General features: G+C 52.7%; 1 protein-coding gene across 1 annotated transcript in view; it reads right to left on the bottom strand.

Moving 5' to 3' along the window:
* Positions 1-23,832, bottom strand: part of VAC14 (VAC14 component of PIKFYVE complex) — a gene marked incomplete at its 5' end in the record, with an annotated part of 83,587 nt that overhangs the window by 46,594 nt on the left and 13,161 nt on the right. The window contains one exon of the mRNA XM_085313837.1: positions 13,032-13,182. Within this exon, the coding sequence (XP_085169963.1) occupies positions 13,032-13,182 (151 nt within the window). The remainder of the gene's footprint in view (positions 1-13,031; positions 13,183-23,832) is intronic.

The following is a 23,832-nucleotide window of genomic DNA, read 5'->3' on the forward strand; positions in this document are numbered from 1 at the left end:
CACCCCCTCACCGCTGCCTGGATTGCAGAGACTTCATAAAACGTGATCTTGCCGAGCAGAAAGTTATAACTCGATAAAAGACCGTTTGCAGGGCGGATAGCCAGGGAGGGGTGAAAAATGCACTTCCTGCTTCAGGATGCTCAAGACTATTAGAAAAAAATACCGCTCGGAAATGAAAACTGAAGTGTTCGAAGCGCAGGAAGTTGACAGGTGAAGACCGGCTTTCCCACAGCGAAGCTTTAGGGCAGCCCGTTCATTCAGCAGGGCAGCGCTCGAAGCGGACGCTTGACGCCCGTGCTTTAAAGGCGAGTTTGCGACACGGAGAGCTCGCTCCCTTACACGTCTCACACAGAAGGCWGGGCGCTGCGGAGAGACGCGGACGAGGCAGCGCTCACGGCAGGGCAGCGCCGGTGGCAAATCCAAGGGGACGGTGACGAGTGGCAGGGGATGGCGGCCACCTCCGCTGCCCCAGGTCCCCCCAGGCAGAGACCTCCACAGACTGCACGTCCCACAACGCACGCAGCGGACGGGGAAAACGAAAGAAGAGATCGTTTGGGCCGTGAGCTGCCACAGAGGAATGGGTGCCTCTCTCCCGCTGCACCTAAGGACTCGAATTCCCTCTCGGTGCACCTGAAAACCCAAACCGTGCTCTCAAATCGCCACCTTCCAGAGAACGAGTGCTAACTCTGTTAGCACKGCGTTTGCTCTCAGCTGCAGGTAAGATGATCTGGACAAAAATATTGTATTACTGAGACAATCCCTGCCAAAACAAAGGTGCATTTGTTCAAAGGCACAGATTACCCAGAGTGAAAATACAGCCATGCTCTACACATAACCATTACAGCTGTTCAGCTTTGTTTAAAAGCAGGTTGAAAATAGAAACAGTCCAGACAACGCCACACGCAGCAGCTCTGCTTTTAAACCMCGGCGCTCTGCAAGCTGCAGTTTCTGTCCGTTACCCAGTGCRGTTTACAGCTCTGGTTTGCATCTCCCAATCTGTAAAATGGGCAGAGCCTCAAAAGCAAGCGCTGTTTGTSTTTCTGCTGTGCAGGGAGGGAAGGGGGAGATGAACAGCAGATGGACGCCTGCTTYTAAAGCTGGAGAAGTTGGTATTTCTTGATTGTTTCTTTAAGTAAYGCCAAGGCATCCAACCCAGAGCTGCATCAAAACCCAAAAGCTAGCAGCAGGCAGGAAGGACATCACACCATCACCCCGATCAGATATTAAGGCCCAACCGTGAAGCCGTCCAGGGGAAGGTCTTGAGGTTTCTCCCTGCTCAGGACTCCRACAGTCATGTCTCTGATCCGGCTGTTGGACCCTCGGAGCTCCAAGGACTGCTCTGCTGCGGGGGCTGATCTCTCCTAGCAGCAGCACAGCTAGCAGCCCTCCTGCCTAGTTCTCACAGCGGATCTGGATTAACTCTCACTCGATGGCAAAGCAAGCTGTATTTCTTATTGCCTTCTTGCACGATTTCCAGTGATGCCTATTGAAAGTCAAAAATATAGCACATTTTAAAYGCATCCCAAGTAAAGAACAGGCGGAGGCAGCAATTTCTTCTATCCAAAGGGGCCTCTTCTGTCACAAGGGCACCAGCAGTGACGTGCACAGGACAAAGCCAGAAGRCTTCTGCAAAGCATGCAGGCATGAGACTGGCAGCGGCTGAGCCGGGAGCACCGTCAGATCAGCCCTCTGGGGTGGTGCCATCTCCCACATCTCACACCGGAGACTCGGAAGGGCCCTTTACAGCAACCGGCTATCCAAAAGCCAGAATCACCTTTGAGATCAGCTCCAGGCTGCAATCTGCAGGATTATCCAACTCCAGGCTCTGACTCCGTCTCCTTCTTCCTTTGAACCCCAGCTGGGTGCAGTTTGCCAGCACTTTCTGGGTATGCACATCAAATGCAGATCACTCCTGGGGACGGAGCAGGGGAAGCAGACACAGCCTGTGCTACTAACAGGCAGAAGCAATGGATTTAATAAGCAATTTGCTGTGGTAAGTAGCCCAGAAACGAGAATTAAAGCRGTACGTGGAAGCAAGTATCAAAGGCAGCTACTAAGGTAGTTAAGTGCTTTTGTCCATGCCTTCTTCATCAGCAGTGGCTCCTGAAAAGCAACATCCGTTCCCTTGGCAGGCTACCACCTACTACCCTCCTGCTCAGTTTGGAGAAAACTGGCCAGGGGGTGTGGGAACTGGGAGCAGGGGGACCTGGATACAGAGATGGCAACAACACGTAGAAGACTTAGCCCTGTTTTCTCAGCAGAAGAAAGCCTGATGTTGAGGTCCGCATGCCTCAGGGAACTTCTCTCATCCTTCGCCTCTGGGAACACTGAGATCGAATTCAGAAGGGAACACRCATCCTCATTTCTTCAGCAAGCCTCGGCTTTCTTGCCTACCTAACACGCAAGCGGCTACGTGCATCCCGAAGGAACACTTCCACCAGAGCGTGCCCTGAGTTTCCGAGCAGCACCCTGGTGGAGCAGTCCACCTTGCTAGTGCTCCCGAGAGCCACTCAAGGCAGTCAAGCATTATCTGCAGCCATCATTAGACTTTCTTATGGGAACTGCTACCTTTAAACATGAAGACTCACTTTGGTGGCAATGAAAGGTGAGCTCAGCTGGGTCTCCAGGCTCCCCTGGAAGAGGGTTTCCAGGAGGCAGATGTTGGGGAGCTTCACCACGCTGGCCGTGTGTGATCTCGCCTAAGTGCAGCAGAGGCTCACCCACTCCCAAGCTCCCAGGGCTGGCTCAGCCCATCTTCCCCTGCCCCTTTTCCCCCGTTCCTGCGAGCTGCACGYGGGTGACTCAGAGGGCTCCGGCATCGGGTCCTGCAGCAGCCTCTACGCACTGCGGCTCACTCACCCGCTGCCCTACAGAGACRTCACGCAGGACCTCAGGGAAGGGAGCCAGGGCAGCTTGCAGCTTGCTGGACTGCATCTGCACGTCAGCTTGAGATCAAAAGGCACTGGACRACAATTCTCTAAAGATGCTGCTGTGCAAGATGTTTCTCTTGCAAAGGCTCCCAACCCTCCAAACTTCCCGTTTGCTCAATAACCCATCYGCCCTGGATTTACAGGACATCTAGGAACAGGCTCAAACCCTGTTCTCCATCATGTAACCTCTCCATGGACCTTGCAGCCCAGCCACGTCCCTCGGTTCGGAGTAGAGCCCTGGTGCTGCTCAGCCTGTGGCCCCGCGGGTTACCGCGCAGCGGGATTGCTGCACACGCTAGCACGGCAGAACTGCAGGATCAGCTTTGGAGCATTTCTACGAAGCATGAGAGACAAGCAGAGAGAAGTGTTAAGAAAACTGTGGCTTAATTAATTGAAGTTTGCACCTCCCCCTTCCCCTAAAGTGCGACTTTGCAGATTTATAACCTGCCAGATCGGCTGCTAACATACCATACCACAAGCAGGGCTGATGAAAYGCCACGGCTCTGTTTTTTTGTTTCTGTTTTTTTTTTAATTGGCATGGAGGAGTGAGCCGGGAGAAGAAAGATCCCTGCTCAGAGGAATGACAAAGTCAACCCGACATATCAGCTGTAACAGGAACAAATGAAAATGTTTGGCCCCCAGGAACATCAGAGCAGCGATACCAAGGATAGGCACGGCGTGTGGTCCCGACTTCTTCCTCTCAGCCGAGCTGTCAGTCTCCAGGGTAGCTRCACAAACACATCCCAAACAATTTTTCTTTGCTTTCCCTAACATGATTTTAAAAGGCTAAAAACTGAACTCATGGGCCAAGGAGTTCACAACTGCTATGGCAGAAAGCAACCGCTGAATATACACTGAATGAGRCCAAACTAGTAATAGCTGCAAGGAAGGAGAAAAGGAGGTTCAGCAGAAGACAAAGCCTTTTCCAACTGAATGCAAAGCCTACAAAAAGCACACCTCCCCCTTGAAAGGGCTCGTCTCCCTAAGACCTGAAGGTTAAGACTCAGGAGCAGAACGGAGCTGCTGCTCTCCCAGAGCCCTGGCCCACCGGAGCCTTGGAGCTCACCTTCCCGTCTCTCCTGGTCACAGCTGCTTGCAGCAATGCAGCCTGCCAGGTCGCTGCATGACTGCTGCAAAGGACACCGCCAGGTTTCTCTAACGCTCCTCTCCCCTTCTAGCTGCCCGCAAGAGAAACAGCCCTCGAAAGGCACGTGGGAACTGCAGCAGCAGCAACTGCTCTATCACAAATTAGTCTTTGCACCCTGCCTCGAACCTGGATCCTCATTCCTTTCCACGTGATGGCCCCAAGATACCTCCTAACTAACAACAGCATCATCCTACATCCCAGGAGGCAGGGCTGATAAATCCTTTTCCAAGCGTCACAGCCTGGGGTAGAGCCAGAAACCCGAACGCGTTTTCTGAACCGCCCGGGGCCAGCCCCAGCTCCCCCCCCCGGACGCCAGCTCCAGCGCAGCCCGCCGTGCATCTCCCTCGCCTGCTGAGGTCTCGCGCAGCTCCCCGCGCTCACCTGTGCTTCCCGCYGCTGCTGCGCTCCGATCGCTCAGGTGGCCGCGTTGTAAATCAAAAGAGACARGCAATTAGGAACCTATATTAAGGCCCTTATAAATATATATTGTACAGCCGCCTGGAACATCCAGACGATCCGCCGGCTTGATGCACTGAGCAGTCTCAAAAGCTGCGACGGCCGCAGAAGCGTCCCCGGATCGCTCCGGGAGAGCCCCGGCAGAACCAGACGTTTACTTGGGCTTTTCTGCTTTCCCCTTGCTCACTAAACACCAGTGTTCACCACTGCCGAACACACAAGTTCCACTAATTTAACCCTAATTGGTTGCAGACTGGTCTTAATTAAAACTGGTGTGGACTTGCTTAATGCCATTAAAAAACAAATTTAAATGAGATTTGGCGAAAATTGATTCCTTTCTGAAGCGAGCTAAATCTGTATAAGCTGTTTAAAGAATATCCACAGGGGCACTTGCAGGGGTTGAGCTGAAGTGATTTACCTCAATCCATAATTGAAGCAATTTCAGTGCAAACCAGAACTCGAGAACAGGGGCGCTGCGGGGAGAAGTCCGGTTAGCCAGGATCGGAGCTGCCCAAACGCTCCGGACGCGGGGCTCCCCAGCGCCCGTTCGTTAGGGCGGCGCGGCCGCCGGCCGAAACCGGCGGCTGGGAGCAACGGCGGGCGGGCGCCCCGGCCGAGCAGCCCCGGCCCTGCCCTCGGCGCGGGCGGCAGACGGGCGAGGGAGGGCAGCGGGGGCGCGAAGGCAGGTCCGCAGCGGGGACGCGCGCGCGAGGCAGCCGTCCTAGCGACCGGCGTCGAGGGGAGCGGATTCCAGCCCGGCGCCCGCCCCGAGGAACGGCGCCGTGATCTGAGGAACCGGATTAGGTGCTGCCGGGGATTAGGTAGCTCTGGCTTTACGAAGCTACACACAAGCTTGCTCTGAGCTGAGAGCAGGCGGGGAGGAGGAGATCAGTGAAGGCCAGAGCAGAGTGGATACCACGTCTACGGTGTCACGAAGAGCCTGGAAGGGCAGTACCTCCATCCTCGGTGATCCTCCTGCCACAGCTCTGCTCGGGTACCGTGCAATCCTTACTGCATCTACCTGCAAGCCCTCTGTAAAGCGATGAAGCGCCTTCATCCTCATCGCTACCGGGGAGAGATTAAGCGACTTGTGCAATGTCGCACAGGGAACCTGTAGCTYGAGATCACTCGTTCCCCTGCTAGCACCAAACATCTTTCCTCTCCAAGCACCTTCTCCAGGGCCTCACACTTCCAGTACAGCCCTGAGAAGAAACTCCTTTGGCTCCTCCATAAGCAGCCGGTCCAAATATTCCAGGAGACAGACCTGGTCGGGAGCGTTTAATGCACGCAGAGCCCCGCTCCAGTGCCGTCACCGGCGTGGGAGTCAGCGCCGACAGATGTTGCTAAGTGAAACCCAATGTGGAGACATGAGAATCTGCAGAACGTCTCCCCCAGCAGCCTTCCCCAGGATGTTTTGAATTTCAGCTTTTGCAAATACGATGCAGAGAAACCTCACAGAGCAGGATAAAAATAGAACCGTAAAAAAAATAAAAAAGACAAAACCAAAAAACCCAGTGCAAGTCATAGTTAGAAACAGATGCAAACATGTCGGCAGCTCAGCTGGGCTCCGAGAAACGTCAGCTCTCCGCTCTGTACATCGCAGGATGCTACTGAGGAAATAAACCCACTAAAACTACTGACTGTGCACAAGCTCAGGAGTTGTGCTCAGCCTGTTTTTGCAGCACACGCATTGCTCCCTACGCAGACAGGGCTGCCTGGGCACACAGAYGCTTCTCCCCGTTGCTCCTGGCTGCCCTGGGGAGCAGAGAGGTTATGGGTCAGTTAAAAGCCTCGCTAAACAGCCACGGTTTGCAATTGCTGAGATCTCAACGTCACAGCCCCGCTGCTGGAGGCACAAAGGGCAGTCCCAAAAACGGGCAGGGGTGCTGTACAGCCTCGCTTGCCAGGACGGCTTAGAGACACGGTGGCTCCAGGGGCCCAGGCCCTCCCGAGGCTTGCAGAGGGGCCTTGCCTCGGGCATTGCAAGAGGTTTGCCACCGTCCCTAGGACAGAAGTAGTTCTGCTTTCAGCAAGATCCATGCAAAACCTTCTTCCAGCCCTAAGCCCCCGCTGAACAGCTGCTGCAATTCCCCCAAGCCTTGCACTTTATTTTGCCACATTTCATGCTGAAGTGGCTACCAGACCTCGTCTCCGGAGTACAACGCGCTGGCTTCCTCCCCACTCATCACCTGGACCCCGCCGCGGCAGCCTGGTGAGCGCATTACCTTCCCCAGTGAGAGCATCAGGAAGTTCTTGGGCCAGCAAAAAACATGACCTCGCAGTCACCTGGTGACATCAGACCTCAACAGCTACATCTCCTGCAGCTCGAGGGGAGGAAGCAGCGTGCAGGGGGAGATCTTCCCGTCCGAATGCATTGCGGCCAAGAGCGAGGACAGGGTTTTCCCTGGACCGGAGGTCAGAACAAGGAAAGACATGGATGTATTTTAATGGCTTTTGCTGTGCTGATCCTCTGGATCTCCCAGTCCAGGGGTGACAAGCAGGGACTCCACCTGCCCATGCCTCGAATGGAGAYAGTAGGCAATGATAGCGCTTATCTTACCTAGGAAGGTCCCCATTTGGGTCCATCACTTGGCCATTTTTCTTTATCAAGGTAAATCAATAAGCAAGAGTGCAGTAGAGYGTATAGCTCAAACAGATGAAGAAAATAGCCAGCAAGGTTGCAGAGAGGCTAGCGGTTAAGTTTGGTGGCGAGCTTAARGTGAGCCAAGGCTCGTATTGCTGTAGTATAGGAAGGACCAGAGAAGGGATGCTGAATTCTGCAGCTCTACATAGAAAGGTGAAGCACGTGAAAGACAACCAGCCTGCACGTAGGAATGAGAAGCAATGGACTTTTTTGGAGTATTTCTGATCCACACTGCAATCAAGAAAAAATGGAAACAAGGTCACTGGTCTGCACCTGAGCGAAAATCCCTTCCTGCCCTTCTGAGCTCTATGCCAAACTTTCATCTCCCCTGCTCCACAAAAGTAAATAAGAGAGTTTCTCAACACTTTACTCCCAATGTTTATTTTGCTAGTTTAATTGTGAAGCCTTCACCTTATTCCTCCTCGCACCTCCAAATTCTATGCTGTATCTGGGGAAACTGAGGCAGTCCAGCAAAACAACTGCATACAGGGTGCTTGCCTGGAAGTCACGGGTATCTCATCTATACGACTAGCATCTCCTGCTGTTGCAGTCAGCCTCGAGGTCTAAGCCTGAAGGCACACCAGACACATTCCAGCTGCTATCCAGGCAGCTGTATCTCCTGGGGTTTTCCATAGCATCCTATCAATGCTGTTCCAACACTATYAGACAGCACTGCCAGATGCTGTGACCTCCTAATCCCCTTCTCTGTCCTCCACGTTGCACAGAAACCCCTCACTGTTGGGGGTCTTCTCCTCCACCTTGTCCACAGCAGGTGAAGCCCTGCAGTACAAGCAGCACCCTTTTCATCACGACTTGATTAAACCAGCACCTGGAAATAGCAGGATGTAACATTTAATAACACCTCCTGGTGTTGCACAAGGATTTCTGAGACCCAAGCCCAATTTCAATCAGATTGGCCCTGTTCAGAAACTTCCCAGGCTGCAATAGCCAACAGAGAAAGGGGCTTTGCAAGGTCCAGATAGCATCTGCAGCCTGCTCCGTGCCAGACTTTAATGCTGCTAGGATTCTTCCAGAGCCTTCCTCACATGGAAGTAGTCAAGCCAATAGTTTTCAACTGTGAAATCTGCAGACCCTCTAAAAATTTTTCCCTGTCATTAGATACCTTAAGTTCGGCAAATCTAAGCCAACTGACAACAGGCCAGCTTCTCTTTGCTACCCTTAATGGACCTTCAACAGCCTACAGACTCTTGCCCAGTGTTTTCAGATGCCAACCTAACGTTTTCCAAACTCTCTGGAGGTGAGACTTTGCCCTACACTGCCACCTCCACAGACATATGAGTTACACAGATTTAGAAGCTGGGTGACGGAGAAGTTGAAGTGAGTGTTTTGGCTCACTAGGAACTGAATCCCTCAAAAAATGTGCATGGGAAACCCCTATAACAGCAATTCTCAAGTTTTTTTTTCCAGGCTCTGGAGTCCTGTAAGTTTTCCAGGGGGCATAAAACAAGTTTAAACTCAACAGACYGAATTTCTCAGTCACTTTTAGCAGGCTCCTGAGGAGCAGTCCTTGGACCCCTGGGATGTCCATGGACTACTGGTTGAAAGCAATGACCTAAAGCACATTAGCACACCCACACATCGATTCAGCCTCCCAGTAAACATCCTATACTGCCAAATGGTCAGAGGGTACACCATTGTCCCCGAGACCTCCGGCAGGAAGCCAGGCAGCAGAGACTGGAGCAGGCTTGAGAGGAAAGTGCCTCCTGCAAAACAAAGGGCCGTAACTACTTCTCCTTTCAAAGCTCTGCAGGCAGGCAGGAAGAGATGTGTGCAAAGGAGTCAACTGTAGATGTGGCAGCAGATGGTGCGGGCATCCTTTTGGAGGGGGGCTCTCTCCTCCCACGCAGAACAGAGCTGGAACCTACACTGGAGGGCTCACACCTATGTTAACCACGATGATAACCTCTCACGGGCCACTCGTTGGCTACTTGTCCCGTGAATTCTGCATGGCTGACAAAACACTCCCAGATAARGCAGGATTCCCATCAGGGTGTTCCTGTGGGGAACCTCTTCGTGCAAACCAGATGGGTGCTGGTACCATCACCCCAAAGAGGTGTGGGCAGCCCTCCCACACTGCTCCCCAGGCACAGACCCAGCCTCTCTCATGCAGGTCTTACAAGTGAGCATCACGGGACCTGCTTGCCACTCTGGGGCAATTCTGGATTTACTGCCCTGACTCAGGAGACCATGGTGCTTGTTTTGAGTGGGGACAAAGAGCATTTGGTGAGAGGGCTTGTTTCATCTGCCACGTGGTATTTCAGTATCAGGTGCAGCGCTCTACTATCTTATAAAGCTTCCTCTCCTGGCTCCCGAGGAAGCAATCCTTGTAGCTGGGCCGGGTGTGCAAGCAGCACTTGCTGAGTCTGTATCCTTCTTTCCTGCAGGGAAGCCATCAGTTACCGTGCCAAGAAAACTGCATCCCAAAGATCCAGATCAAGACATATCAGCAATCCTGTGACATTCTCAGTTTGGAGCCTTCCCCTAGGTTTTGGCTCCRGTCCCTAAAGCAAGATACCTGGCGCACTGCCAGCCATCTATCTCCTCATCACAGGTAGGCTGCTAAGGCCAGCAAGAACAAGCGGATGCCCCAAGAACAGTTTAGACACTTCAGATGTGAAGTGTAAGAAGTTGCCACGACCAGAGCCCGTCAACATGTTGTACTGTAAGTGCGCAACTCCTTTTAGCATCAGAAACATGAGTTTGATTCTAGTTTTCTCTAGCTAGGTCTCCACAGAGCCCTGGGAAAGGCAGGCAGAAGGTAACGGAGCGCAGACTCATGGAGCACGTCACATTCAGCTGGCCAAGGTGAGAAATCACCCACCCTCCTCAGAGGCAGCTAGAGCAGGTCTTCTTCCAGGCGGCAGGGAGGCTGGGGCGCAYGCGCACCGCCCGGCCCAGGCTCCTCGAGTCTCCCCGGCCCGTTGTGTTCGGAGAAGCTGTCGGAGGGCAGCTAACCTTACGTAACGGCGCAACAAAGCAGCTAAATAAAACCGCGAGCTGGGAACAAGCCGCGGAAGTGGGACACTGCTTTCCTGACTAATCAACGAACGTCTGAAGGAAACCAAACTCAATAGCAGGGAAACAACTGCATAAACACATCCTGAGGGAAAAAAACAGCCCGAGCGGAAGTGGGGGGAAGACCACAACACGGCATGGGCCCCTTCCGCCTCCTCCGTTGCCCTCTTTGCTTGCCCTGGGTGGCAGAGCTTGGAGTACGAGCCGCGATGGTGAGCGCACGATGAAAACCTGCTGCRAGCTCAAGTGTTCGAAAGCGTGTCCACGTTCATTACGTACACCACCACCACCACCGCACCCGCACAGGCCTCCCGTCTAGGCGAGGAGCAGACCTGAGATTACCCGGCCAGCGTAATCATCTCTCCTCCCGCTGACAACTCCGATGGCCCGTCGGTCAAAAGCGCGATGAAGCGACAATTTAACCTTGGGGAGACGCACTGGTACCATGCAGCCTTCCCTCCCTTCCAAAGCTAAGGGTGTGATCGCATCCTGCTTCTGAGAGTACTACAGAAATACTCTAAGAACTACTCAAAGTGCACTGCCCAGCYGCACAGAGAGGTTTGCTTGGGGAATATTCTTGCACTGTCCCTATACAAATGCAGTCACTCTTGCACTGGTTGAGCAGCACAACTACTCAGCTCCTTGCAGGCTACACCTCCTCTTTGGTGGYCCTGGATATCAGGGCCTCGGGCACCTCTTCTCTCCCTGGGAAAGGCCATACTCATGTACTCCTTGGTCTGCAGGGCAGAGTTTGCATTCACTCTTTCTAACAGTACCTCATTACCCTGGGAACATGCACAGACATAGGAATTTCTATTAGCCACACTCTCACCGAAAAAAAGAAAAACAAAAAAACAAACAAAAGAAACCCCAACCAAAATCCCCACAGAACAAAAACCGCGCTCTTCAAGAGCCTCCACTCTTCTAGCTGGAATTCAGGAGGGTCCTAGCCTAGCCATGACCCCGTACTCCTCCAAGAACCGAAGCCAAGCAGCCAGCATTCAGTCACCAGACCTGATGAGCATGAAACCTGGGTGGTCAGAGTCAGACGGGAGAGGGGCCATATTCCTCCCTTACGAAAGTCCAAGGCAAATGAATGTAACTGGCTCATTTTCCCCTCCCCAAAAGCATCTACTTTTGGGTATAAGCCAGTAATTTTGCAAAGTTCAGCCCCAAATAACTTTCAAAGAAAAAAAAATCAATTTTCCAATGTGCTACAACAAAGAGGAAACAGGGTGACAAAGTGAGAGCATATTACAACCCGCGTGGCATTTCAGCCATTTCTGGGGCAAATGGAGCCCTGGCTACAGCAGATCTGCTAAATGTGGAGAGCACCAGATTCTTTTCCAACATTACACTTGAATAACTGAAGCCAAGTTGCTCTTCCAGATAGCTAAAAGGGGCCACGGCAGCCGTTAGAATATACGCCATCCAGCATGCTATTTTTAGATAATCCACAAGGAAGGAAACCTCAGACAGCCATCAGCATGATCTAAACTGCAGCTCTTCAGCTGTTTGGCCAGCGCAGCAAGAGCTGCTCCACCCACACCGTCTGACTTCTGACACCAGAAGGATCAATAACACTTGCAGAGCGCTTCGTTAGGCTGCCAGAACCGCAACGCCCGGCCCTCCATCAGAAAGGCCAGCCTGGCTACTGATACGAGYGGGCAAGCGCGAGTCAGGTAGCTTTGCACAAAACAGCCCACGGGAGTCTCAAAACCTGAGCAGGTTTCCAATACAGACTGTTTCAAGCCCAGGGAGCAGCAAGGTATCTGCGACCTTTGGAGAAAAGCAAGTCCAGGGAGGACTGAGGGCAGCAGACTAGAAGCTCTCCACTGCTAGTGGTGATTTTGCAAGAGAGTCAGCCTTGGCTCTGCTCCGAGTTTAGTCCAAAGCTGACATGAAACTTGTCTTTAGCCAGGAGAACCTGGCTTAGACAGTAAAACAGAGAGGCTCTTAAATAGCAGCAGAGGAGAAGGAGCAGCCAACCAACTGCGAAAGATGAGCCATAGACAAGAGAAGGTGAAAATAATTCCTGATGTGCTGGGATGATTATGAAAGACTTTCTTTTTCTTTTCTTTTTTTTTYCCTAAATCCYCAGGTAATAGAATTGTCCCTCTTCATCTTTCTTCACCTCTTACCTGACGCTCAGCACAATGCAGCGGTTTATTCTTCATGCCAGCACATGCAGAATCAAACAGGCAACACGCTGCACCACAGGCACAGGCTAAAACCCTCCGCAGAGGCATCTACATTTTGGGCACCACAGCTTGCAGACAGTATCTTGTCCCAAACCACCTTTAGGTGTTCTGAGGACTTTTACAAGGCGAGAAGAGACTAGCACCCAAGGTCAGGGGCATTTTCAGTTATTCTGACCTTTTCACTCCTGGGACACCTGAAGTATGAGTAGCTTCTTCTCTGCTTTCTCCTAATCCTGTGTGCAGACAGGGCAATTGGAGTAAGCTCTCATAAAAAAGGACAGTAATGGTATCCCTCCACTGGCCTCTGCGATATACTGCTACTAAACAGATTCTTACTGTGACCAAACCCCAAATGGGGAGTAAGACACGAGCCCGAGAAAAGAATACCAAAATAAAGACAGTTCCCTGTCCCGCTTCATGGCAAACTCCTTAATTCCCAAGCGATGCAGGGCTGGAATTGATATATTGATTTGTTAGTGCAAGAGAGGCCTTTCCTTCTGCCTGACCACATCTGACAGGTGCCACTTAGCATCAAGTGCAATGAAATAACTCGGAAGCAAGAGCATGCTTTGCAATTTAGATCATTGTCAGCGAGATGCAACACAGCAGGCACTTACCAGAGGAGCTCAGCTGGCTGGCTTTGACGGGAACGTGGAGCTCCACCTGGCTCGATCGCGCATCAGGGCCGTCAGAGGGGCCGTGTCCCTCCGTCTGACCTGCAGGAGAAGAAGCGATCTCAGCCAGTACTTCTAGGTCCTTCAGGATAACCTGCAAAGAGACGGACAGTGTAGGGTGAACAGGAACAAAGCGACGAGGAGGCAGGCGCAGGGYGAGCCTTCCTGCTCAAAATCATTGCCAGAGTGAAAGGTCAGAGCCAAATCCTGCACATCCTGCGCATCAGGAGAGCTGAAGGGAAAGCAGGGCCTACCTATGAATTTCATATAATGGCAGAGGAGATGGGGCAGAAAAGAGAAAAAGGGAAAAAACAAGTTTGTTCTGCAAGTCACAAGGGAGTACATGAACTTAAGCCAAACTTACACAGTCAGCCCCAGGGCATGCTTTTCCCCTTTCCTACTTAAGGGAGATCTCAATTTTGCTTTCTCGCTCCCCTTCATAACCATAAACCCAACACGCTGAGATGCTCTCTGCAGCAGCAGTGGAGGTAAGAGGGCAGCTGCATGAGGAGTCAACATTTAGAGCGYTCCCTCTGAATATGAGGAAGAACTTCTTCACTGTGAGGGTGACAGAGCACTGGCACAGGTTGCCCAGAGAGGTTGTGGAGTCTCCTTCTGTGGAGATACTCAAAACCCACCTGACCACGATCCTGTGCAACCTGCTTTGGGCGACCCTGCTTGAGCAGGGGGGTTGGACTAGCTGATCTCCAGAGGTCCCTTCCAACCTCAACCATTCTGTGACTCTATGTAATTCTGTGTCATCCTGTGTGATAGAGCAGAGAGACGTGTGTTGGGAATGTCCCTACATCCTGAGCCCTAACCAGGCGCTTCAACTATTCTGGATTGTTTTTCTTTCTTTCTTCAAACAGCACATTTTCTAACTGAAACCCTAGCAGCCTTGCTGCCTGCAGTGGAAAACCTTTTCAAACACGGGCCAGAACAAAGTTGTCTCAACACATAGAGCAGAAGTTCAAACAGCTACAAACTGCAACCAGCTCTGAAGGCTGGTGACTGCTGTCAAACAGCCAGTATTTGCTCTCAGCTGATGAGCACCCAGCAGAAGAGCTTTCCTAGCACAGCCCATCAGTTGGAAAGGATTTTACACTGCATAGCAATTTTGGGCTTCAACAAACAGCAGTTTGATCATCTGCCTCTCCACGTTCCCCTATGGTCCTGCACAAGGCCTGTCTGCTTGGGCAATGGTCAAGCTCACCCAAGCGTGCCTGACAAGGACCAGGGTGCATGTTCAGGGAGGTATTCAAGACCAGGACACTCTGCCACCCAGCAGTCTTCAGCTCAGGTCTTTGAGGCAGAGCTGGCATCTGTATTTAATAGCTTTTTCCTTCCAGAACAAGTCAAATGAGTCTATGCTACCTATATATAGCATTTCTGGGGAAGTTATTACATTTTTTTTTCCCAACTCTTCTCAGTCTGAAGTTATTTTGGGTCCATCTTCATCTAAATGTCCTTGGGCTCATGTTTCATCAGCCTTCCCTGACTGTCTGAACGCACCAGGTGTGCGTGGAGCAGACGGGCTGTCAAAAAGGGCTGATTGCCACATCTAACCCATCAGCATTTAATATAACACATTCCCGAACGCCCCTTTCCCACTAGCACAACATTGCAGACTTTTTACGCATTCTTGCAGAGCCTTGGGCATCGTTCCAATAAGCTGCAACTTCTACAGTTACACGGAAATTTTAGCTTTAGAGGTATCAAAGAAACCTCCCTGACAAACAAGAAAAGTAAAGTACGTCTTTTTGGATTGTGGAGAACTTGAAAACATGACCCCTAAGAATAYGAAAGATAGAAACCCTTAGTTTTTTCTGTTGTACATCTATCTTAAGCCATTGAGAGCAATGCAGATTTTGTAATTCCAGTTGATTAGTAAGCCCCCAGCAGTCTCTGAGCTCGCAGGGCAGGYGGTTCTGTGCTCAAGCGTTGGAGGCCACCAGTAGGATGGGAACACCCAAGCCCTACAGGGAGAAAGAGGCTCCTGGCATGCAGAGGTAGGAAAGAGGGCAGCTCCACTGAGCCCCTGCCAGGATGTCATCCTCTTCCAGGTCTCTGGCCCTGCTCCCCCAAGCAGCCCAGCCTCATACTCCTTGCAGAGTTTCTCCAAGCTGTGTTATTTCAGCTTGATTCAACCATCACCAGCTGCGAGGAGCACAGGCGGAAGATAAATTGAGCTGATTTAGTGAGTGCATGAGTGGCAGTTACTCTCTGATTACAGCCTGTGTTTCTTTTTACAAAAGCCATAACAACAGCCTTGGCTAGAAGGGAACACAGCTGACAAGGTACAAGTCCACCCACGCCCAGCAAGAGCCRTGGCCTGGGAGCAGCTCGGCTCTCCCATGCCTCCAGCTGCCAGGGAGCCATGCAARAACCGCTCTCCTCTTGGCTTGCCAGAGGCCCAGGACGTGAGGAGCTCTGCAACTGGACCACCACCTYGCCAAACATACCACCACTTCAGACAAACTCTCATCTCTCAGTTATATCCTCTSCCCCTCTCATGCAAACACCTTTTCTGCATCAGGAATCCTGCGAGGGAAAGCAGAAACACCTAGCAGCTGCTGTGGCTGCAGAGCTGGCTGCAGGGAAAGGCTGGAAAGAGCCTATGAACCTTCAGTGCCAGCAAGCTGATAAACAAGAGGCTCCAACACACCTGGGAAGCCTCTACACATACAAACATTATTAAGCCCCAACCTGCAGTTCCCCTGGGAAGGAAAGAAAAGACAACAACAAGCTTTGTGATAAGGAGCCACACCACTGCCCCAGAGGACAGGAAGAACGTGGTCCAGCTCCTTTAGCCTATGGCACTTGCACAATACCGTCAAGGACAGGAGCTTGTTGCCATCTTCAGCTCTCCTCCCCTTACAGGGAACGGAGGCTGTGAGTCGGCTCAGCTCACATCTGTGGGAAGCAGAGAGGAGGTCTGGCAGCTCTCAGTTTGGTGACGATCCTTGCAGAGGGAAGAACTTGGTCCTATTTTCCCTCCTGCTTATACAGGTTAGAATAAGGTTGATGGTGTTTCACGTAAAGTAGAATAACCCTCTGAGCAGAAGAACTTATGGTGTCTGGTTTCCTGAAATTCACACTTACACGGATTCTCTGGTGTCTAATCAAATGGTTCAGCTGAATTTGCAGCCTTCAAATAGGGGAAGGCACTAATTCGAGTCTCAAGTTCTCACAGCTGGGTAAATAACATACTTGGAGATTTCCAAGCCTCATCRTATTTGGTTAAAACTGGCAAAGAGACACAAAACTTATCAGCAGCATGGGAATGAGAAGAGGGACACAGACAGTTCTCATAGCCTCACTGTTTGGAAACTAGTCTAATAATTGATTCCTTCGAGGAGGAGGAATTTGAGAAAAAGAATCACTTTTAGTAGCACAGTAAATTATGCTTGGGCATCTGTGTACGCTCTGCGTCCCAGGCAGAGCGTGGGCCTGCAGCAATAACGGCAGCACAAGTTACCTTGAGTAACAAAGCCCACACAATTTTCTCATGGGTGCAGAGAAGGTGGTTGCTCGTGGCACGTGGGGCCATCCTTGAGCTTTGCGAACAGTACGTATTAGCGGAGCATCGGATAGGACAAGGCTTGGCTAAATTCGGGCATGTGGTCCCCCAAAACCACGACACAGGCCAGCTCTGAACACAGAAGCTCTGGGGAAGCAGGGCAGCCCGTTTCCCACCTCCTAGACAGGCATTGAGGTGCTCTCGTGGTGCAGATCCTCTAGCCTGGCACCAGGAAAGGACAAGCAAAACTCACCCTTCCAGAGGGCATGCTGGCTCTTGGGCAAGCAGCCAGGCTGGTGAAGGCAGGAACACACTCGGGAGGTGTGAGGAGACAAATCGCTGCTCTGCACACAACTGTTTCATGCTACTTATTKGCAGCACCCAGCACACACACCAGCACAACCAGGAGGACACCTTCTGCTGGACCAAGGCTGCATCAGCCCACGGCTGATTTATAGCAYGAACCAACCATGTGTGATTGCCACTCTGCTCTATTCCCTGCTGCCAYGATCACCCTCTCGCGCTCCGTCCCAAAGCGTATCCTCCAAAGGTGCRCTTGCTCCAGCCAACAGCACAGAAAGGGAGACACGGATCTGACTGCGAGTGCCTTACTTGGATGATTGCAGTAGCTGCCCAGAGTAGCAAGAGCAGAAGCAGACTCAGGATGCTGAACAACCACATTTCTTTGCGGGGCATCACTACTCACACAGCCTTGCCTCGTTTGCGTCTTGCTCAAACACCAGAAGAGCTCAGCCAGCATCAGCACCAGTTAACACTGCYGCAGGCTGGCGCTGCTCTGTGGGATGAGGGCACAAACCATTACAAGGCTGGAGACCGAGTTGGGAATTACATGGCCAGGAGAACTACAGACCAATGCAGSTACCTCATAGCCCTGCCACTCTCTGGCTCTGGCCTGGCCCCAGCCCACTGAATTAAAGCCATTTCCCCCCTGGCTGCACAAATGTGCCCATCGCTGTAGCATGTACACGGACAAAGTCAGGAACTGGCCAGGAACACAGGCCAGGCTCAGTCCCCGACCGCTAACCAGGCGCCGCTGCTCAAGGTGCCTTCCATCCGGTCGAGCACTTGGGTCGTATCCAGCACAGGCAGGATTTCAAACCACCAGCGGCAGCTGCAGCCCCAGAAAACAGGAGCAAGACACTGGGCTGAGCAGAACTAAAATCACGGTTGTTGTCTTCCAAAACACTAAGAGCCACATCCTATCCCGYGGGGTCAGATCCTTAATCTGCTAGGAGCCCAGCTCCCACCACCATCTCAATGATGCTTCCAAGCCTTCGGATTCTCACCTTGGGTGCACGTCAGCAGGCACCCAGACCTTGTGACTGCACCCAAGGGTGCAGGACAGCAGTGAGAAAAAAGCAGTCACCTCACATGCGATGGTGGGACCGCCTGCGTGCATGGCTGGAGACTCTCTAGCTTTACAGAGGTTAAGGGGTAAGGTGTCCCCCCAACCTGGCTACGTGGGTTATGGACGGGAGGCAGAAAAACCACACGGGCTGGGTTTCTCAATTGAGAAAACGTGGAGGAAATAAGAACCAAGAGGGAAGGGTGCGGGAGTACCCAGAGGAAGAGGAGGAGCAGGCAGCCACAAAGACCTGGCGTTTACCCATCCGTGGGAAAGAGTCCGGGAAGCCTGTCTTGTGCTGCTGCTTCCCCGCACGGCTCTCCGCGCGCTCCAGAGGCGGTTCCCAGCCTCCGGAGGAGCAGCGAGGGAACGGAGGAGAGCCCGGGGCGTTTGGTATGCGCCGCACATCCCTGCGCAAAGCAAATCTGGAGCGCTTGCTTTCTTTGTGCGAGCGCGAATGGAGCGAGGAGGTTATAAGAAAGCAATATCCTGCAGGAGCCCAGAGCGCCTGCGATTGCCATGGCAACGGGCCGGCTGCCGGGGAGGAGTATTAGCCGGTCCCATCCGTCAGGAGCTCAGCTGCTGTCAGAATTGACATTATGGGAAGCAAAAGGGCCGGAGCCGTTTCCATCTCCCGGGCAAGGGCGCGCGGACGTTGAACCCTAGGTTCCCGCACCCGGGAGAGCCACGTGACGGACGTGGAGGTGAAGCACTACAGCCCCAAGGGATCCACTCGGGGAATTTTTAGACGCTTTGCATCCTTTGCAGCGAAGATTACTGGAGGATGAGCGTCGCTTTGCTCCTCCGGGCTCCGTGCGAGACGGGCAGACTGCAGCCTTCCTCTAGGCAGGGATTATAAACGCCTGGTGCCTCCTCAGCTCTCCCTCCCGCGTCTCGGCGCCCCACGCGCGTCGCTCAGGCGGCGGGGCCCTCCACCGCGCACAGGATGGCAGCGACAGGCCTGGCACGGGGTCGCTGCTCCCCTCGCCCGTCTTCCATACAAACATAACCCTGAGAGCAAGACCAGTACAGGAGCCACCGAGCTACTGAACAGATTTTCCCAATCTTAGTCCCAGCCCGATTTCCACGAGAAGGTTTCCAAGAGGTGATGAAATTTAGGGTGGCGCATTCCCCGCTCTGGGCTAAAATCGTGCTTATTAGCATTAACTGGAACTAGCCTGGAAAGGAGAACAAGCCTCGCAGAAAATGCAGTTTTATAACCAGGCCAAGGCGGACGGACGGACGGACGGGGCGAACCTTCTGGCCGACATTTCAAGCTGGCGTGTCTCCTATTAGCACGGCCCRGCGCTGGCGGGTTACTGCAGCGTGCTCCGGAGGAAAGCTTGCTCTTCCGCATGGCTGCGGCCAGCCCCGGGGACAAGAAGTCGATTATAAGATAGGATGGTTGTTATAAACACGGAGCTACGGCTCTGCGAGCAGTAAAGATATCTCTCTGCATTGCCTCCAGAGCACTGATTTTTGAGGCCACAGAAACCAGGGATTTGTAGGTCCCTTCTGTTACCCAGATCTAGGTCAGGTTAATTTGCCTCTTGTTCTGGTTGAACTGATCTGATACGAGCTTCATCGCCTTCCGAGTAGACTCTTTGAGGCAGCACGCAGAGGAAAAGCAGCCCCCGCTTTTCTCTTTCCTCTTAAATAAAAAAAAAAGAAAGAAAGGGAAAAAAAAGGCTTCACCCTTCCCTCCGAAGCAGCGAGCCGTGACATGTCAGCCATTCCCCGGCGAGGCCGCGGCACATCCTGGCGAGCGAGGCCAAGCGGGTAATCCCGCAGCGAGCGGGCTCCCACCGGCCGCTTCCCAGCCCGCGGGGCCCGCAGAGGATTGGGACGAGGGGCGCCGCTGCAGCCCAGCGGCTTGCCAGGAGGTGCAAGACGGAGGAGGCTTCCGGCCAAAGCGAGCCCGTGTCCCCCGGGAAGGGAGGGACGAAAGCCCGTTGCCGTCCTGCCCTCTCTCTCCAGCCCGGCTCGCCAGCACGGTGTTACGTGCGCGGCGCGAAACCCATGGGCGCAGGCTGAATCACGCCCAAGGAAGCGGGCTGACCCGGGACGTGACGTTCCCCAAAGCRTTCTTGCTTAGCCCACAAAGCAGCGGGAAGGCGCCGATGTGACACCCAGCAAGCCCACGAGCTCGGAGTGCTCCTGGCATGCCCAGGACACCTGAGCTAAGAGCGTGGGCTCCAGGTCACTTAAAGAGACTCCACCAAGGGCTTTTGCTGACAGTGCAGAGTTCAGTTGGTGCYCAGCGACCCTTTGGGGTATGCAGGGCCCCACGTCGGATACCCAAGCTCTACGTCATCCCCGCTCTCAGCTTACTACCCTCCCTAGCAGGACCCGTGCAAGCGGTCTGGTTCCCCGAGCTTCAGGCCGTGCATACCCAGATGCATCTGTCCCCGCAGGTAAGAGGGCGCTGGGGAGKATCTCCATCCCATTTCACCTCCATYCCCACACACTGGTGTCCACCACGCTCTTGCATCCACCCTATCTAATTCTCTTTCCAGCCTGCTGGGAATGAATTATTGGAGAGTTGCACCGAGCAGAAGAAAGTCACCCAGGACCTCTAGTGGCCATCGTGCTGGTTGAGGCCCACCATGGTTAAAAACCAGGGCACACATCAGGCTGAGGGTGCTGGRCTATTCATCTCGCTGGGAGGCTGCCTGCTCTGTGACTTGAATGCAGCCTCATCCCRTAGCAGTGTGCAACGAGGTTTCTCCGAGGCGTTAGGAGGCCTGAATTTATTTCATTTCTCTCTCCCTCCCTCCCTCCAAACCTTTTAAATTCAGCTAGGGGAGGGGGAAAAAAACCAMAGGAAGGCAGCCCCGGAGCCAAGAACGGAGAGCAGCAAGACTGGCCGGGCCCCAGACAAACACAGCGTGAAAAGTAAACTTGCGTCCCCCACCTCYGCCAGCTTTAAAGGCAGCGAGAAAACAAAACAAAATACCCCCCCCCCCCCAAACATTAGTCTTCCCACACTAATTTAACTGGACCTCTTTTCAGTTCTCCAGCACCTGGAAGATAGATAACAGCAACTTTTGTCCTCTGATCCTTCCAAGACCTTTTTACGGCCACCAGATTTCAGCCTTCAGCTGAGATGGGGAAGGCAGAGGCAAGCGAAGGCAGGGCACCCAGGGCGCTCTCCTCTCCCCCATAGGGACCTGCTCCTCAGGGCTCTGCAACATTTATTTAAGTCAGCATGGGGGAAAAGGAGGGCTGTTTTCCTTGCTGAGGGCCACGTCCTTCCAGAACACATGCAAAAACACAYGCTATCACACCTTCACACTGTCAGTTAAAACAGCAGGCAGCGTGGGAGACGGCACCAGTCATACGGCCAACAGCCGCCTGAAACCAACCTGAAAGCTCCCCCATCCTTCCTCCTGCATCCGCAAATCTCCAACTTGTACCCGCGCCTGGGAGCAGGGCTTGCAAGCGCCAGGCCTGAAGCACGCTGCGCAGCGGGAGCGAGAGCGTTTTGTCCCCGGGAAGGTCATGACCACCTCCAGCCTGGGGCAAGCCAACTGGTCCCCAAGGGAACACACAACACTCTGCCGAGTCGTCACATCTCAGAGCAGCTCTTTAAATGTGTTTAATTAGTGTATGGGGAGCTTAACGCACCACCTGATGCCAGACGCTGCACAGGATGCCAAGGAGGTTGTTTTTTCAGCTTCTTCATAAGGGAAGCACCAGCCCGTTACGGTGCAAGGAAGGAAAGGTTGCACAAGCAAGGAGGGAAGAAAGCCAAGTCCAGTGATGGTCCGACAGCGTGACAGACCCAGCAAGCAGGATGAGGCTGGAGGGCGCCCGAGCTCGCCCCGCGCGCTGCGCTGCTCTGTGAGCGGTGTTGCAGGGGGCTGAATGCCTGCCAAGCCTCATCAGTCAGCAACACCTTAAAATTCAGCACCAGCTGCAAGTCCCARAAGTTATGACAAGCAAAGGGTTTGCTTTCATTTGCTACCCCATCTCCTGTCCAGCACCTCCCTCTGACCCCAGGGACCCCCTGCAAGGGGCAGCAGTCTGCAGGCAGTGAGGCTAGGACTGGCCTGAGTACAATATGTGACCCATGCACATGCTACACCAGCCCCACGAGGGTCTTGGCTTCTTAAACAGCCAGAAAGTAAAAGCTTGCAGGTCCCTTGTGTGAGCAAGGAACATCTACAGCTTCTCTCTCTGCTCTATGCCTCCAACTGGGAGTCAGCAGAAGAGCYCACTTGGTCAGCTCTTACCCCAGGGCATTCAAGGGTACCTAAAGCCACGCGCACCAAATCCTGTGTCCCATATTTCATCCTACCTTGAGCAAGCTCTCTGGTGCAGGGATTGTGTACAAGCACCTCCTGGAAGGTCTCTCAAGTCTAGACTGCCAGTGTATGTATTTCCAACAACCTTTGGTAGGTGTAAACTGCATATATTGCAGCCCTTATTTTTCAATCAATAGCAATGTAATTATGGTCCTAACCTGGCGCTGAGCCAAGAAGCTCCATACAGATCCTGGTTCCCCCAAGAAACATCTTAGTCCTGCATGAAGAGGAGCATGGATGATTATATTTCTAACCAGTACCCCTGCATTTTTCTCGAGTCTCTATGGTATGGAGAAAGCATCATTCTACCCTGCTGCATCAGTCAGAAAATTCTCTGCTGAAGGGCTGCTTGCAAGTATGCAAGCTTGGACTGAACGTATTATCCAYGGTCCAACCTAAATTACATACTTCTTTCTATGCCCCACCATTAAAGGCAAAAGAAGCCTAACTTCCCTCTTGAAAGCAGATAACCTCCCAACTTCAGCATCTACCAGCTCTAAGTCTCTCTCCAGAGAAGCTTTATCACCAGAAAACTTAGAAAAAAACCCACACACATGCAAGTCAGAAGAAAAAGATGAACTTCACATCCATTTCTCATCCAGTTAGCGAAGCTGCATGCAGCCGAACCAGAGCGCAGCTCCGGCAGCGTTCGGCTCCGTACCACAACCGCTGAACGCACCACGAGCTCGCAGCGGCTGCGGCTCACCTTCCCCCTGCGTAAGCAGGAAACTATCCCGCCTCGGACCAAAGCGAGGCGTGCTGTCCATCCCAGCAGCCCAGTTAACCGGCCCCACCTGCTAACTTCCCCGGAGTCAGTCGCTTTCCGGCTGCGCATTCTCACTCCCACCCACCAGGCTGCAGGTTTTGTTTGCGACAGGATCCTGGCACGTTGTTACTGAAAGCACTTGAGGTGCCTCAACAATAAAGCTGCACCTAAACCCTGAGCAAAAGAGCAAGGAAGGGAACTGCAGGTCATGTTAAGTTCCCCCATGTTCTCTTTGCACAGTCTTTTACGCTCCCTGCTTTGCATGGGGCTGCAATATTTTGGCTGTGGCGAATTAAAGGCTGAGAGCTGGAGCACAATGGATCTAAAATCAACAGAGCAAAACTAAAAACCAAACTAAACCAAGACAGCTATTCACGTTGGCCCAATCTTTTGTCCTGCTTCATTGTACTGGGAATTAGAGGCGCAGTGGGAGAAGTTTGCCGGGATTTAGTGCGACAGCAAAGCTCAGAGAACAGGCCAGAAACCAGGTCTTTGCAGCAGCAAGACGTGTAGGAAGCGTTGCGATGGCAGAGGTGTTAGAAGTAAAGCAGAGTTATGAGTATAGGTATAGCAYCATACAGAAAAAAATCCGATGCCTCATGAAAACGTCAATTAGCTGAGATTCCTCCTCTTCCCTCCTCCCCTCCTAATTTAATACTAGCAACCTGAGAGAGGGACAAAATGTTTCAGCCTGTCACAGAGACRTTGGCTTGAGTACATGAAAGTCATGCACACGTTCATCGTCACCTTCCCAGCGAGAGTGCGCGGTCTGCTGGATGTGAACT

The sequence above is a fragment of the Rhea americana genome, unplaced genomic scaffold (assembly GCF_003343005.1).
Source record: "Rhea americana isolate MKP2758 unplaced genomic scaffold, rheAme1 scaffold_397, whole genome shotgun sequence".
In the NCBI taxonomy this organism is placed as follows: Eukaryota; Metazoa; Chordata; class Aves; order Rheiformes; family Rheidae; genus Rhea; species Rhea americana.